The sequence below is a fragment of the Trichinella spiralis genome (genome assembly GCF_000181795.1).
Source record: "Trichinella spiralis strain ISS 195 chromosome Unknown Scfld5, whole genome shotgun sequence".
Taxonomy (NCBI): domain Eukaryota; kingdom Metazoa; phylum Nematoda; class Enoplea; order Trichinellida; family Trichinellidae; genus Trichinella; species Trichinella spiralis.
In genome coordinates, this window is record NW_003526944.1 from 1,608,237 (window position 1) to 1,625,460 (window position 17,224).

Sequence of the window (17,224 nt, forward strand, 5' to 3'; positions counted from 1 at the left end):
ACCTTAGGCATTGGGAAATATTACAATTTCATTAAATGGAAAATAGAAAAAAAAATTAGTATTATTTTCAATTAAAACGCACCATTTTCTTTATTTAAATTTCCACTATGCTCATTCAAAAATTGGAGACTGATTGTCATTTTTGTTATGAGTAAAATGGTCGAAAGTTTCCATTATCTCTATGAAGTCAACGCGCGTACACGATTCAGAAAATAAGATACAGCTTCAGTTGAAGAAGAATCTGAATGTGCAACCACAGGACAGCAAACTCTGTTCACGCAAACATAATTTACCGGGCATTTTCCGTCTTCACTGCACCAATCAATTGGCAACTGTCCGTTGGGGCAATTTGGCAACGGACAGCAGCCATTTTTGAAGCAAGCATAATTCGCCTTGCACCCACTCTTGCAATCCGTCAGTGCCAAGCCTCCTAATGGACATACGGGCAACTGAACTGAACAACAGTAACCATTCTCACACTGCTGATTCTCAGAACAGCCCTCAAATGAACAAATAAAAAAGTATTTATTTAAAAAAAATTCTTTTATTAGTTTTCCAAAGAAAACTTACTTCAGAGCATGTTCGCACTGATAACTCACCACTAGAGCATAGGTCTAAAAAGAGAATGTTGGGCAATTTCAAATTTCATGCTCAGTTTGCGTAAGTTGAAAGAAAAAAAAATATTTGTGCAGTGGTCATTCAAAATTTATGTGAAATATATATTTCCAAATTTACTGTCATAAATAATGATAACTCTTCTTTGTATACTTTTCTTTATTTTAGAAAACAATATCCACTGAAAAATGCATAGTATTCAAATATTTCCTCTTTTTTCATCAGTTATAAATTTATCAGATGATTCTTTTATTGAACTGACTATTTAATCATGTAATAATGGCAAAATACTTGATAAAACCAAAAATTCTCTCATTTTACAATGCTTTATCAGAGGAAATTATTATTCTTTTTTATAAACTAACTACTTTATAGCAAAAGTATTCATTTTATAAATTTGAAAAAGTTAAAAATTGAGATTATATTTATTCAATAAGAACATTTTCAACATGTCTTCTCTTATTTAATATCTTTATATGAAAGGAATTTTAAAATCAATATGCACCTTTTGCTGATTTGTATGTTTGTTCAGTAGCAATCTACGATGATTTGAATTTAAATTCAAATAAACATTATCTATTATAATTATAAATCTTCATCATTTCCTGTTGAGCGAACATTACACCCATTATTAGTTATGCAACTGCATTTAGCGGTCGAACACGTAAAATGAGCGGTGACAGTTAAATTAAAAAATTTTTTTCATTAAATTATTTTCAAAGCACACTATTTACAAGCGATATACGCAACAGCGTTTGTATTCTGTTCCCAAAATTTTCGGTGCTAAAATATTGATTCTACAAACTTCAGCATTTTTATTCATGTTACTGAGTTGTTCTTTCAGAAATAAATTCAAAGTGGATTTAATTTGCAATTTAAATATTAATTAGCCAAACATTTTAAATAACTGAACTAGAAAAGTTAACTAATAATTATTTTAAGCTTATATTTAATCGATAATCGTACAGTAGACGAGTGATTTAAATTCAGAAAAAAGAAGAAATTTTTACAGTTATGAAGTTTTGATAGTAAGGCTTGAAAAAAAGAAAAAAGTTACTTCTTTGGAAGATATCAGTAGAACTTAATTTTCATATAAGTTTGCAAGCAAAATAATATTTTAAAAACTTTTTGAAAAAAATAATTTATATTTCTTATGATTTCTACATACATAAATTATTTACTTTCTTTCATTATTATAATAAACAGTTACGTAATGGGCAATTTAAAGATCAGATTCACTATCGAATATGTTTGTTTGCAAAAGTGCTTTTGCATTTTTCCCTCATTAAATTAAAATGCATACTAGGAAAATTAAAGTGCCTTATGAGCTGCGGTATTTTGATTTTTCTTTATTTATCTGTCTGGATTAATCTACAAATATTAAGAAATGCAATTACAAAGTTATACTCGTTCTTTCATGCTCATAACATGAAAAATGTAACTTTTAACTCAGTGTTCATGTAGAAAAAAGATTTAATGTTTTATTTTAAACTTTGTTCAAAGTTATATATACATGAAACTCAAATACCTTTAAAGATAAACCTTGCCTGAATTGCTGTTTTTATACATTTTTCAGTATTTAATAATCTGATTATTATCAATTATTAAATTATCAGCTTTGTTATCAATGATAATCATCAAAGATATGATTTAACACGATAAAATCAGAATGTAATGTATGGCAACATAATGATTATAATAAGTAAAATACTTTTTGTTTATTAATGAAAAATTTGAAATTAATTTGCATTTTTAACTATGGCAGTGATTTTTTGAAAATAAAAATTAGTTGTCTCAATCAATGATTACGAAAATGAAATCTCAAAATAGTTTGCTTGTGCTTTTAAATGTTAATTACGTGGTTGTTGAAGGCGAGTACGTTGATTAAAGCGAGGCAGAAACGGGAATGTAGGAATGCCAGATGGACTTAATCCAGATGCAGTTCCAGTAGCACTTAGTGGATTAATGGGAGGCAGGTTGTAGGGAATGCTTCCAAACGGCTGACCCATGCTTGGAAAATAAGTACTCGGCGGAAAATACGGCATTCCAGAAATACCACCAGTAGATAAAGAAATACCACAGCACAATCCCGCCTGACACGTCATTCCCGGGGGACAACCTTTCCAACACGGAAGTTGAGGATTGCATCCTGCCAGGTTATTGGCATAATATGGAGCTGATCAAAGAAAACGGTGTTTATCAAAGCAATAAAACGTTCATTTACTTACAAATCATTCCACCAATCATGGGATTTCTGTCCATGCAGCATGATCCAGATATGCATACTGAACCACCACCACATGACTGAGAACACGGACCCATGTACATCATCTGATTAGGGCAACCGTAAACGCCAGAAGTTCCTGAAGATGCAAGTTTTGCACATATACTTTGCTACTGAAAAATCGTTTTTCACCTGTACTAATGCTTGTAACAAGATTAACCGACGGAACAGAAGGAAGAATGTTTGAATATGGTGGATAGCCAAACGGTGGCATTTGATTGTAAAGCGTTCCGTAAGGTCCTCCAAGCATTGGGGCTATAGGATACGTTGGTTGCATGCAACAGTAGCCTTGAATGCAGACGGACACTGATGGGCATCCTCCACCCATTGATGCACACGGACTGAGAGTTACAAATGGGGATGGACAGTATTGCGTTTCTAAAAAAGTTTTCGCTTTGTAAAATAGCATTTGATTAGTTGTAAAATTAGAAAAGGCACCTGTTGGGCTAATGCAAAGCTGAAGAAGTATATTGAAAAGACCACCAGAAAAGCACGGTCTGCGGCCCCAAAACCCACAATGGCGCCTAAAAATATTTTAAAAATACTCATAAATGAAGACTTATCTTAAACTACCTAGTAACACTGCCATATGAGATTACATCATTAGCTAACTAATAGTAAGCAGTTTTTGCTCATTTTTTCCCATTCATATAGTAGATTGAGACAGAATATTAAGCTCAAATTCTTTTCTGCAAGAGTTGTTCTAAACTACAAATGTTTTGCTTGGTTGTACTTTTTATTTTCTCATAAAGTCTTCTCCTTGACTACTTTGTTAGGTAGGCAACGTGCAAATAATTTTACAATGAAAAAATTGTGATTTTAGAGGCATTCTACTTGTGCAAAAATTAAAATACTGACTTTTTAAAATCTACCCTCTCCCACTTTGTAACGCTATTATCATATTTGAAATTATTGCTTGAAAAACTTTTCTATCAGTTTTTTACTTGTCGGGCTTATTTCATTGTTTCATTTAATGGTTTTCGTTTGCATTATGCGCATGCTAAGTTTAATAAGTAAGGGAACATAAATACAAGTGAAACGTTTTTTTACCGGCGCGATGATGGCATGCATTTGAAATAAGTAGACACTGAATTTGGGTTTTCTCGAAGAGCAGCCGTACTGAGATCACACAATCCATTCTCTTCTTGACTAAATTTTTCGTCTGAAAATTAAGCATAAATAATTAAATATTAATTTCAATTTCTTATTATAAAATTTTAAGTACTCGGCAGTGGATAGCAACGTCCTCGTCCTGTCTTTTTACGCTTTGGTGCTTTTACGCAGCGTTGTTCGTTTTCGACGAACTCTTCGTTATCGCCTCGACATGGCTTTTCTACCCATTGTCCTAAATCTGGTATCTTCCTTTAAATATATAAGCATAAATTAGCATATGATAATGCGAAACAGCAACAACAGAAAACTATTATTATATATAATGACAAACCATGCTTGTTGATTTTCTTTAGAATACGGTTCACATTCAAAATATTTCGTAGAGTCATTGTAGTGAGATCTTTTAAGTTGGTCTGTATTGCAAAGACCGAAAATCATCGAATAATCTAAAAATGATTCATATTATTCATTTAACTCATTTTAATGGATGAAACTCAAAATACTGGTTGCTAGTTTGCAAAATAATGATTATCTGTGTAAATTTAGCCATTACAATTCCATTTATAAAGTTTGCTAATTAGCTGGAAGATTTGTAAAACGTAATAATATGTCAGATATTTCAAAGTTAGGTAACAAGTAGGTATTTTAATAAAATACTGCACAAACTAACACAAACAGAATTTACATTGTGTATAAACAGGGATGGAAATTCTTACTATGCGATTGTTCAGAGGAAATAGCTTTTATTATAATGAACAAGACAGTGATACACAGTGAAAATGTTGAAGAAATTTTCATAATTTTGCCCATGTCAGCGTATTGGCACAATCAGTAGCAGATTGGCATTCAGCAGCAGTGATAGGTACGCGAGCAAGCAGAGGTTGAAATAGAATGAAATTTGATGTTGTTTTGCTTTTAAAATAGAACCTAGAACATCACTCACTTGTTTTGTTCAAAGTAATACCGGCGGCATAATTGAATGCGTAGGTGAGATACGATTGAGGGAAGAAGCTGAAAAAGATGAAACACTTGACCCTTATTTTTGTCCGTGCTGTGCAAATAATTTAAAAACATCATTTGTATTAAACAATGCTAACGCCCCTGCTCGATAGTAGAAAGTTGTGAGATGTTTTTAGGTCGATCCTCTCAACGCTTTTCATTGCATAAAATATGAATTACACATTAAATGAGTATTTACCGCCAACGTAGAGCCCAGTTTTATAAATTTACAATCAGATGCGATTGTTCAAATAAAAGAAAGAATGTTTTTAAAATTTTAAATATAAGTAATTTTTTTTAATTTTACTCCTTTTATTCATATAGGCAATGCTGTATTCTTGCACAAATGGTAATGCACACTTTTCGTATACTTTTTTAAAATACCCATGAAAAGTTAACTTGTACTTGAAAATATTTAACCTGATCGCGGATAAAATATCTTGAAATTTTAAAGAGAATCTAAATATGAGAGTGTATTCTGATTTTTATAAGACTTACACGTGATTAGCATGTCTCAATCCTGTTTCATCATTCTTTAGAATAGATACTAGTCAGTTTTTGGCAACATTTTATTTTGTCATAATTTTAATAAAAGCATAAAGATATATAAGTAACTTTGATAGAATTAAATGATGATAAAGCAAATCAAATGATTGATCTGGTTCAGAAAAATTGTATGCAACGGCGGAGATCGTTTTATTTCAATAAAATGCATCATATTGAATTGCAGCTCTCTACTTTGTCACACTTATGCTGTAGGAATAACGTTAACAAGCTGACGTCTCGAATCCAATGAACCAAAAATTGAGCTTTCTTTCAATTTCTGCATATCATTTGGTTTAGCAAATTTATCAGTCAGATTTATGCTTGCTAAATAGAGAAAGAATGAATATTCATATTAACATTTTATTATTTACTAATTTGATCACGCAAATAAAGAATCTACTTAACCTTTCTTGCATCTCATTTCAAACGAGTCTCTTCTTCTGGAATGCATGTAATTTTTAGATTTCATTAAATCTTCCGGAACAGTGTACATTTGACCGTAACCTTCAGTTCCATTTGCGGACATCACAAAATAGTTGCACTAAAAATTTTATTTCATAATTAAAAAATTATTATTATGTAAAAAAATCCGATTATTAAAGTATATAATGGTATTGCTCACTTCGAAAAGAGTTTCACATACGCGTTGGCAGTGGCCAAAGTCACGACAAAATACTGTAGTCAAATGAGTGCATTGTGTACAATTCTCAATATTTTTCATAACTTGCTGGGGTCTCCAATGCCACGAACAGCCATTCTCTGTTTACAGTTTTCCATGTAAAATTAATTACAAAAGTTCAAGTGATGTGAATTTCAAAATTTTCACTCCTTATTAACAATTATTACCTTCGTAACTTTTTCTTTGCCTGCTCATCACTTATACATTAACTGCTTATTCTATTAGAAGTGTTTTAAAATATGTATATAGTATTTTGCATTTTGCAAAAAAAACTTTTTAATGCAAAATTAAAAAATGGTTTTTCTGCATTATTTATAACTTAAAAAGTTGCTTAATCTTAATTAACTTAATTACGTGGGCTAGATTCAAGAAATTAAACAGAAAATACATGCAAATTAATGCTTCAGTTATAAAATTTTAAAATGAACATAAGTTTCACTATGAGATTGTAACCATTTGAAAATGTAACTTATTAAAAATACTGTCAAATTTACCAACACAATGCCATTCATAAGAGTTGACTTCTCCATTTTTGTAAAGCTTCCAGTCGTTATTTGGTTCAAGTGAGTAAAACATTGCAGTGCTGCTTTCTTGATACCATGTAAAATAATTGCACACTTCTATATCTCCATCTTCGTGCATTTCAAGACACTGATTTTTGCACTGTGTTGGTTTTGAACAAACATGCGCCAAAAGGGGTACTCCAATATCGTTTACAGTAGATTCGCTGACCATCTTTCCAACATTATCTTTCCAATAGCAGTTAGCTGCTTTATCTTGCATAAGGGAAGGGAAAAAATTATCACGTATTTCTAAATTAGCTGGATACGAAAGTTGGCTGACAGCTCGACGAATTTCAGGCACGGCTGGCTGAAATAAAGCAACAAAAAGTTGTTAATCTTTTACAAGCAAATTCTGCTGTATACCACATTTGAGCCTGTTTTCAGTTTGCTGGGCTTCTTGGGATTTGTAGTTGTTGTGGAAAAGAGATCAAAAACCGCAGGCGTTCTACGGCATGAAATGCTTGTAAGCAAAACGGTTGCAAATATTCCATAGCTTATCAGATGCATCCTGTGCAGCAAACGTCTGTACAAGTTGATTATCCTGTGGCAAGCTTGTTGTTTGGTTTATGTAGTTGGTTGAAGTGGAAATTAGGTGACATTGGGACGGCACTGCTAGGAACACTGAATACCTAATGTCGACCAAAGACAAATTAATTCAAAGGCCTCGTCCTAGCTAGGTTACTGTCACGACAAGGGCCACGCTGCGCTTTTGTAATTCAACGTGCAATTTTGCAGCCAGCTTTTCTTTTTCTCAACAATTGCACTCGTTGGGCGGGACCGTTGTTGACGAAGGTTCTCAGCCTGAAAACTGACCGCACGTTTCCCACGTCACTCCTAATTGCTATGACATAACAAACAAGCCGTTTTAAAGACAAGTTTTGTAAAACATAGATGCTGCTCGACCTAGAACCGATGGGTGTCAAAACTGACGCCATTTTCATGATCCACCATGCAGTTTAAAATTAATAAATGACAGCGGAAATAAAATTCATGTGTCATAATTCAGGCAGCAACTGAAATGCCGTTTAGCCGTTTCAATTATTAGCATTTCAATTAGCAGTAGAAGACAAACAATTAATCACATTAAAATTGAAAATATTTGCACAGTTTTTAAATTAAAAATTCAATTTTAAGAATTAATAATAAGCAAGCATACAGGGAAAAAATCTAAAATTAATCTTTATTTCGAACAATGTAACATGAATATATTTTGCATTTCACAAATATTTATTGAATAATTGGATATTCAATTTGCATAAAATTAATAATACTCGAGGGTTCTTCAGTTGTATTATAAACATATATCCTTTCAAATTTGTACAATTGCAAAAGTTTAATTAATTAAAGTTGTTTACATTTTGCATTGATCTCAATTTCAAAATAAAAAAAATTTTTTTACAGGTCATTCTGGCGACAGACAGAATTTCTCTCTGTCACGGTCATATATTATTATTTTGAATGACATGCTTAACTTATTTTTGAAAAGTTATGTTTTCATGTCACTTTACTTCTTGTCTTATTTTATAAGATTTTTTTTTGAAAAAAGCAAAATTATTTAAAGCATTAATTGTAACACTCATCGATGCTCTTCATGCTTTGTAAATTTGTTTTACAAGCTTACGCTTTATTCAAATATAACAATTTTGAAATGTAAACATAAATTTTCACAATGCCGAATGCAAATGAAATGAAATTCAAATATGAACACCTGATGCTGCTCATATTGCGCTTGTTGTTGCACATATTTCTGCTATGACGCACAAAGATAAGTAATTTCTTCAACGTCGAAACGTCAATAAATAATAAAAATAAGCAGGTTGTAAATCTGGATAAGAATTTTCAGATTTGTTTTTCATATTATTTAAAAAATAACTAAACAGAAGGAAAAATAATTGCATCAAATATTCAACGTTGCACAAACATGCTTTCTTTTCATGAATTTTCAGTTTTGGAACATTGGGAAATTTGGACTTTGCAAATGTGAACAAAAGAGATAAAAACGTCAAGCTGTTGCAGGTTTTGCAGCTTCACTTCAACGGGCTTTAAAGCGATCACTTATTTGAAATATTTCTCAACATTTCACCTGTGACGTAGCATATTATTACATTTACCTACCTGTAAATGCTATTATTTGAAGCAAAAATCAAATTTGGTTACAAATTCTACGACGAGTTTGTGAACAAATTTTTATTAAGCATCAAGCGCTTTATTTATAAAAAAAAGTTGCTAGATCTTAGAGTTTACACGTTTGTTACTTCTGCGAAAATATGTTTTACATATATTGCTATTTAAAACAATAGCATGCTCATTCCTGCCGTCAATAAGTTGCTTTGCATACTGTAACATGAGCTATTCCAACATTATCTTTCCAATAGCAGTTAGCTTTAATGATAGCAAAAGTGCAGAAAAAGCGTTGATATTTACTTGGCGAAAAGGTTTGAAAATAAAGTAAGATTTGTAAAATGTTTGAAAAATTGATATTTTAAAGTCAACTGATTACAACTTTAGATAAGTTGTCTCTTGTGAAATATAAATTTTTGTTGAATTCAATTGAGCATTTTAGGCTTCATCGATGATCAAATTACGCTGTTCATATCAAAATTATGAATGGGGAAAGCAAGGACCTGCCAGCAGAGTTTTTACGTTGATCTCCAATATTCATCCCGAAAAAGCTTTGCCACGTGATCAGCCATACGCCGAGGTAAGATTGTTTACTTTATTTTACAAACATATTCGATAGTGAATCTGATCTTTAAAATGCCCATTACGTAACTGTTTATTATAATAATGAAAGAAAGTAAATAATTTATGTATGTAGAAATCATAAGAAATAGAAATTATTCATTTGATCGTACAATAATTTAGCTTTTAACTTTTCAAGCTTTCATCTACGCATTGAAATACATATCAGATTCGAACTGAGTTGTTTGGCATTTGAAACTATTTATCATAAAGAAATGTAAATTGGTGATATATTTTTTTTTCTCTTCAACAATAGAAACAGATGGTTCATTTTAAATACAGGCGGTTTTATTGAACAATAAGAACACGGAACTTGTTCGTTTTCATGCTTTGTGCATTTTATGCACTGACCCATTTTCTATATTATTCAGTATAATTAAAGACATCACTGAATATGTTGATAAAAATAACACTGAAGTAGAAAAACAAAGTGATGAACGTTATTTATTGTTGAAGGAAATGGAATATAAATTTTAGTGGAAACAAGCAAAAATTGTTTATTATTTAACAGCTTCACACAGCTATCAATTAAGAATTAAAAGAAACAGTATAAAATGCTTATATTTCATTTTTGCTTGATGTTAGCTCAGTTTTATAAATTACCGATTTGTTTTTATTTTCATTTTTCCACTAGTCTAGGCAGATTAATAGGTAATTTTTTGTTAGACAGAATATTCCCATAATACTGTAGGGAAATAAAGTATTATTCTGAATATTTTGAGCAAATTATTTCATTGTTATATGTTTCTAATTTTGCAAATGAAAAGTACATTATTAGATGTAGATGATAATTCAGTGTGAAGTGTTGTTATGTTTATTTTTTATGAAATTAATTTGTTTGTACACGTTTTAAATCAACTCGTGTAAATTGTTTCGATTATTTGCTTTTGAATTATAGCTGTGGATGGGTACACATGCTAAAGGACCTTCAACAATTGATTCAGGTGATCAGCAACCTCTGGCCAATTGGTTAGCTGAACATCCTGATTTGGCTGGAGAAAGTTTGATTCCATTGATTGATCACGATCACAACGTACTCAATTTGCCATTTTTATTCAAAGTTCTTTCTGTTAATAAAGCATTGTCTATTCAAGTGCACCCGCACTCTGTAAGAGAAGTGGATTATCTTTTATTCGAATAAGAGTTTGATTAATTTTTTTTTCTACCTGCAGAATGAAGCAAAATTGCTGCACGAAGCTGATCCGAAAAATTATCCGGATCCGAATCATAAACCAGAAATGGCGATTGCGTTGACTTCGTTTGAGCTACTGTGCAGTTTTCGACCGCTTGCAGAGATTTCGAAAAATTTTCAAGGTTCAATTCGATCATAATTAACGTTTTCTTTTATTCTTTTTGCAAGATTTTCATTTCAGATATACCAGAATTGGTCGAATTATGTCACTGCAACAACGTCGAGAAATTTCAAGAACAGTTCAGATGTGGAGTTTGTACGGACCTGCTTAGAAATTCTCTCAAAGCATGTTTCACAGCTTTGATGAATCAGTCCAGTGACAGCGTTCAGAAGCAGTTCGACCGATTGATGGAACGAGTGAGGGCAATGTTTGTTGTGTTATTAGAATTATCAGTAGCTTACATTTCAGTGGAATTTCTATTTCAGGCGAAGGGGTTGCTATTGAACAATGCTGAAGCTGTTCTGGGTACGGTGAGCGTTAGCTTGCTGACTCGGCTGAGCAGCAGTTATCCTGGTGATGTGGGATGCTGGGCTCCATTTTTTTTCAATCATTTCACCTTGCAACCAGGCGAAGCAGTTTTTCTCGGTCCTGGTGAACCACATGCATATCTGTATGGAGGTAATGAATACTTTTTTTGGAAATTAATTTCTATTAAAATATTTAACCCAGCATGCGCAGCATTAAAAGTGTTTCAGCTTATTACTTTTTGATTGCAAATTAAGAGTGGTGTTGAATTTTGTACTGATAAGCTATTTACTATGCTTGACATTAATTATATATTAACTTATTTTATACTGTCATTAATTTAATAATTTTACAGATTGCATAGAATGCATGGCCTGCTCAGATAACACTGTACGCGCAGGTTTAACACCGAAATTCAAAGATATTCAGACTCTTTGCAATATGCTGACATACAGAAGCGTTGAAGTGGAGAAAGTTAAACTGATCGGCAAAGTTGACTCAGAAGATTTATTTCTAACAGTCTACGATCCACCTGTGAAAGAATTTTGTGTTCACAAAATTGAAGTAAGTCAAATTTTGAAAAACGACGAACAAAATTTATCATTACACAATTTGTGCAGGTAAAGCACATTGGAGAATACAATCTTCTTTCCTTGACAGTTTGCAGTATACTTCTAGTGCTTGAGGGTCAGGCTTCGTTCGCATCGGGCAAGCTTACATCTGGCTTTGCAGCATTAGTACCTGCCAACTTAAATATCACTTTATCCGTATTGCAATCACCGTTCATTGCATTTCGTGCATTTTGCAAGCAATGAATATTATTAGTTTACTTACTTAGTCTGTGCAGAGAGTAGAAAGCGTGCCATATTTTGTCTCACTAAAAGAAGCATATGTTGTGAATTATCTGAAAATAATCTCAAAAATTTGTTGTTCTTCTAACAATACATTTGTTCCAAAATGAAATTCCATAGTATAGATAATCTTTTTTATGTCAATTGAAGAGAACAGTGTTTGCTGGTTATCAGTATAATTCTTAGAAAGAGATGACTACATTTGAGGCTGAACATTATTTATTGTCGATCGCGACCGAAAAACGGGAAATATGGTGCACCACTTTTGGGTGGAGAGCTCTGTTAAGCATGGATATATTTTGAAATTGGATGAATATATTTTGGATGATGAATGATTTGTGGAGGTGATGAATATATTTTGAAATTGGAAGAAAATGGTCAACTTTAATTATATGTGAATCTAGAATTGGATGGAAAATTCGCTCAAACGAAATTCAAATCAGGCGCCGCATATTTGCTGATAAATGAAGAAACGTTTTAAAAATTGTTCAGAGAAACAAAGTATTAATGCATGTATTCAATATATGTTTCTGTTTTTGATATATTTTCTTCATTTTTGCAAGATTTCAACTCTTTTCAAATGGATAGATGAAAAACTTATGGTTAATGAAACGGCGAATTCGTATACATAAAGAATATCTGTTGCGTTGTTGAACAGAGTACTAATGCCGAAGTTCATTATATAATTAAATTTTCAGTCGCTTTACGCCAATTATGATATTAATATGCTAATGCAGAATGACCCTATTGCATAATAATTAGTAGAAATCAATATTTGTATATTCGTGCTATTTGTTTTATATTGCGCTTCATTTCAAGTAATTGAATGCGAATGATGTGCGGCGATGCAACAATAGCCTTTCGACTGGATAACCGCACGACCACCCATAAACATATTTACGCTTTTTGAATTGTATTTATATTTAAACGTAATTCAGAACACGCCCCAACAAAGTGATCGACATGGAAAAGCAGACATCCTTTAAAGTAAGTTGCACGTTTTTCAGTTAATTCGTATCTGCTCAAAAGTATTCTTTAAAATAGAATTCATGAATTCACTGTCCATCAACATAATTAGTCGTTCCTATGTGTATAGTTTCTGAAATTGAGCGAATATTTTAATTTCATCTTGTTATATCATAGCAATGAGATTATAATCAAAATCATTTCTCGGAAGCAGTATTAACTCATGAAAATATTTCAATTGCGTTCACAGACATGGCGCAACACAGTAGAATAGCGTTAACTGTGCATTGAATTCTAGTTAGATAAATGAAAATCAAACGTTCTTCAACTGAAAATATAATTCAGCATTTAGAAATAAAACAAATTCAAGCTTGAGCTCCCACGGAGTTACGCTTCATACGGTAACTACGTCATATGTAGATCTCAATACATTTCAAACACGTTATTTCAAAACCAACCGAAATGTGAAAAAAACGGTTCATCTATCCACTTTTACTTGATTTACTATTACGCGCATAAATTTCAAATCATAAAAATTTTCAGTATTCTTTTTGCTTTTCATTAATACTAAATGAGTGGCTATTTCAATTTCGATTCATTCTTCCTGACAATAATTGATTGCTGGGTCAGAAATAAATGGCAAATGTAGCAGTTTGTGAGGAATTTATATAGAAATTGCAAATAGAAATAATAAACGTGACACCTTCTATGCATTTATTATGATTATGCTCAGCATTTATTCCAGTCTTTTTGAGATATGTCTTTATAAGTTCAATTTAGGAAATGTTAAACATTTCATATCAGCCTCAGTATTGATAAATGGATGCTTTATCATTGAAAATAATATTGTCCAGCTTAGGTATACGTAAATTTTCAATAACATGCAACCGTTGATTTCGTGAGAAATTCGCCAAAATGGCTTGTTTGTGAAGTACACTTTTATATCAAAAACTAAAGTAAGATTGTATCAAATTTTAAAGAAATATCATTCTTATCTATATTTATCATTTTCTAACGTTCATTTATCAATTAAATTGCGTAAATTATAAAATTTGGCAATTCAAGGTTGCTGTACGGATGAAAGGGAACGCAGGAACAATTGTTGCTAAAACTCGAACATTTTTTAATGAAGGAAATCAATAATTTTATTATAAAACTTAAAAAAATGTGTATTAATCCACATTTATCAAACGCTTTTGAATTATTGCTGGAACAGATATCTCTGGTAAAGTACCATATTGATAGCGCTTTAATTGGGCATTTCTGGACAAATATAGTATAAAAAATACAACGAACATGTACAAGTATCTTTTCTAATATAACTTCTGATTAATTTATTTTCATAAAAATTGCTTTTCTCCAAAATTGTTAAATTTCATGCGCTATCGTATTGTATTTCTGATTTTCAGGAATCAGCAGAGGAAAATATTTTTACGAAAATTAAAAAATTTTTATATTAATTTGTTAATTAAGCTGTTTCAGGGAGAGATGCGCAATTTCCTTACACATTAGTCATTATTTTTAGAATATACGGCGTAGCAGTTTGTTAGTGTAGCGTAGGCGTCTTGTAAAATGAAAATGCTCTAGAGGAAAACATACTTCGGTCTCAACTGTGATGCTTGATTTTTATAAAATGAAGGATTTGTGATATTTAAATGTAGTACGTTTTCTAATTGCGTGTATTTTTGCAATGCTTTCCAAGATCAGAAAACTAATTTTTCCTTAATTTTCCGACTGTTTAGCTCAACATGTGAATTTATTACTCCCCAATTCATCTACCTGACTAGAAGACTTTCAATTTGTATTTTTCAAAGTACTTCATTATTTCATAACATTACATGAAATGAATTTCGAAAACAATCTTTACTTATTATTCAATAGTGCCTGAACTTTTTGTAATCTTCATTGGAAGTTTCTCTTTGGTTTGAAAATCAGTCATTACGTGATACATTTAATTCATCAGAATGTTCATTATTATTTTTGCTTTCCATTTACACCAAGAGTGTTGCCATTTGAATTCTGTTTTATTTATCTTCACAATAGTTGGTTGCTACGTCAGAAATGAATAGCAAATGTAGCAGTTTGTGAGGAATTTATATAGAAATTGCAAATAGAAATAATAAACGTGACACCTTCTATGCATTTATTATGATTATGCTCAGCATTTATTCCAGTCTTTTTGAGATATGTCTTTATAAGTTCAATTTAGGAAATGTTAAACATTTCATATCAGCCTCAGTATTGATAAATGGATGCTTTATCATTGAAAATAATATTGTCCAGCTTAGGTATACGTAAATTTTCAATAACATGCAACCGTTGATTTCGTGAGAAATTCGCCAAAATGGCTTGTTTGTGAAGTACACTTTTATATCAAAAACTAAAGTAAGATTGTATCAAATTTTAAAGAAATATCATTCTTATCTATATTTATCATTTTCTAACGTTCATTTATCAATTAAATTGCGTAAATTATAAAATTTGGCAATTCAAGGTTGCTGTACGGATGAAAGGGAACGCAGGAACAATTGTTGCTAAAACTCGAACATTTTTTAATGAAGGAAATCAATAATTTTATTATAAAACTTAAAAAAATGTGTATTAATCCACATTTATCAAACGCTTTTGAATTATTGCTGGAACAGATATCTCTGGTAAAGTACCATATTGATAGCGCTTTAATTGGGCATTTCTGGACAAATATAGTATAAAAAATACAACGAACATGTACAAGTATCTTTTCTAATATAACTTCTGATTAATTTTATTTTCATAAAAATTGCTTTTCTCCAAAATTGTTAAATTTCATGCGCTATCGTATTGTATTTCTGATTTTCAGGGAATCAGCAGAGGAAAATATTTTTACGAAAATTAAAAAATTTTTATATTAATTTGTTAATTAAGCTGTTTCAGGGAGAGATGCGCAATTTCCTTACACATTAGTCATTATTTTTAGAATATACGGCGTAGCAGTTTGTTAGTGTAGCGTAGGCGTCTTGTAAAATGAAAATGCTCTAGAGGAAAACATACTTCGGTCTCAACTGTGATGCTTGATTTTTATAAAATGAAGGATTTGTGATATTTAAGTACCATATTGATAGCGCTTTAATTGGGCATTTCTGGATAAATATAGTATAAAAAATACAACGAACATGTTCAGGTATCTTTTCTAATATGACTACTGATTAATTCATTTTCATAAAAATTGCTATAATAGTGACTGGTCATTGAGAATTGGACGTTCTTTGAATTTTCCCATTTTAATGAAGCATGTTCATTGCTATTCTATCTGAAATTATAATAAAGGAGTTACTTTTATTTAATAAAGCGTTGCGTTGTTGAAGTGGGAGATGAATGAAAACGTTTGCAAAAGAAATTATTAGAAGAAAATGAGCTTTCACAGTCGTCAGATGTTTTTCGGTGTAATTTCATTTCGGTTCATGTTTATGAAAAGATGTTTATATACTGCATTTCATTGGCAGTTTTAAGTGAAGCTTGAATTGCAATATGTTCAATATGACAGATATATTTACTGATAATTTGATTTCTCCAAATTTGAAAAGTAACAAGAACATTTGGTTTGTTTGGTATTCCATAAACATTTTAAATATTTTATTTAAAACATATTGAATGTAATTTCTCTTGCAGTAAAATGAATTTTATTGAATTCTTGAAAACAATTTTATGTATGTTTACTTATCGCTCGGCAAACATGTCCATTTCCAGGTCACTGAAATAACTTTATGGTAATTTGATGATGAACACTGCCCAGGGCATTCATTGTGTGCTATTCAAATGGGGAAGCGATTATTATATAAGTATTTGCTAACGTAGAACGCTCTGTCTCCACTACGCTGTGTAAATGGATAATCATTAGTGCCTCACTTATAAAAATATGTTGTGAATGCTGAAATGAAAGTACGAATTAAACCACGAGGATCAATTGGACAATTTTACGGCTCCACGTTTTTTTCATACCTCATCATCAAACTGTCATCTGTCAGGTATGAGAGTTTTACATATTTTTTGCTCTGTTTTTTCAGTTTTATTTCTCTCAGTCTTTCTTTCTTCACACATTCTGCATTAATTATAGTCACTTATTCCACCTCTTACAGATGTTAGATTTTAACTTTTCTGAATTGTAACCGAAGCCATTTCTGTAATGACGTTCAGCAAACAAACGACATTTGATTAGATACATGCCAAAT

The 17,224-nt window shown here is 31.4% G+C and overlaps 2 protein-coding genes across 2 annotated transcripts; one reads left to right on the forward strand and one right to left on the reverse strand.

Annotated features, from left to right (window-relative positions):
- Positions 1-179: 179 nt before the first annotated feature.
- On the reverse strand, positions 180-7,306 carry Tsp_04036 (hypothetical protein). Its single transcript, XM_003374802.1, has 10 exons — positions 7,163-7,306; positions 6,731-7,106; positions 4,956-5,063; positions 4,344-4,458; positions 4,125-4,261; positions 3,950-4,061; positions 3,032-3,423; positions 2,844-2,978; positions 2,474-2,791; positions 180-454 (listed from the first exon to the last, which is right to left on the reverse strand). The coding sequence occupies exons 1-10, from the start codon at positions 7,304-7,306 to the stop codon at positions 180-182; spliced, it is 2,112 nt and encodes a 703-aa protein (XP_003374850.1).
- A 1,245-nt stretch (positions 7,307-8,551) lies between these two features.
- Tsp_04037 (mannose-6-phosphate isomerase) lies at positions 8,552-12,014 on the forward strand. The gene is made up of 9 exons (XM_003374803.1): positions 8,552-8,568; positions 8,746-8,815; positions 9,363-9,500; positions 10,440-10,649; positions 10,714-10,816; positions 10,915-11,090; positions 11,160-11,309; positions 11,629-11,763; positions 11,820-12,014. Exons 1-9 carry the CDS (start codon positions 8,552-8,554, stop codon positions 12,012-12,014), a joined length of 1,194 nt encoding a protein of 397 aa, XP_003374851.1.
- The last annotated feature ends 5,210 nt before the right edge of the window (positions 12,015-17,224 follow it).

Excerpts from the sequence above, each read along its gene's own strand:
- Tsp_04037 (XM_003374803.1), top strand. Across the intron at positions 10,817-10,914 it reads TTCGTTTGAGCTACTGTGCA|ATATACCAGAATTGGTCGAA; the intron begins GTTTTCGACCGC and ends TTTTCATTTCAG. Across the intron at positions 11,091-11,159 it reads TCGACCGATTGATGGAACGA|GCGAAGGGGTTGCTATTGAA; the intron begins GTGAGGGCAATG and ends TTTCTATTTCAG.
- Tsp_04036 (XM_003374802.1), bottom strand. The coding sequence starts at position 7,306 with ATGCATCTGATAAGCTATGGAATATTTGCAACCGTTTTGCTTACAAGC. Across the intron at positions 5,064-6,730 it reads TTATGAATGGCATTGTGTTG|CACGGACAAAAATAAGGGTC; the intron begins GTAAATTTGACA and ends TTATTTGCACAG. Across the intron at positions 3,424-3,949 it reads TGCATGCCATCATCGCGCCG|GCGCCATTGTGGGTTTTGGG; the intron begins GTAAAAAAACGT and ends AAATATTTTTAG.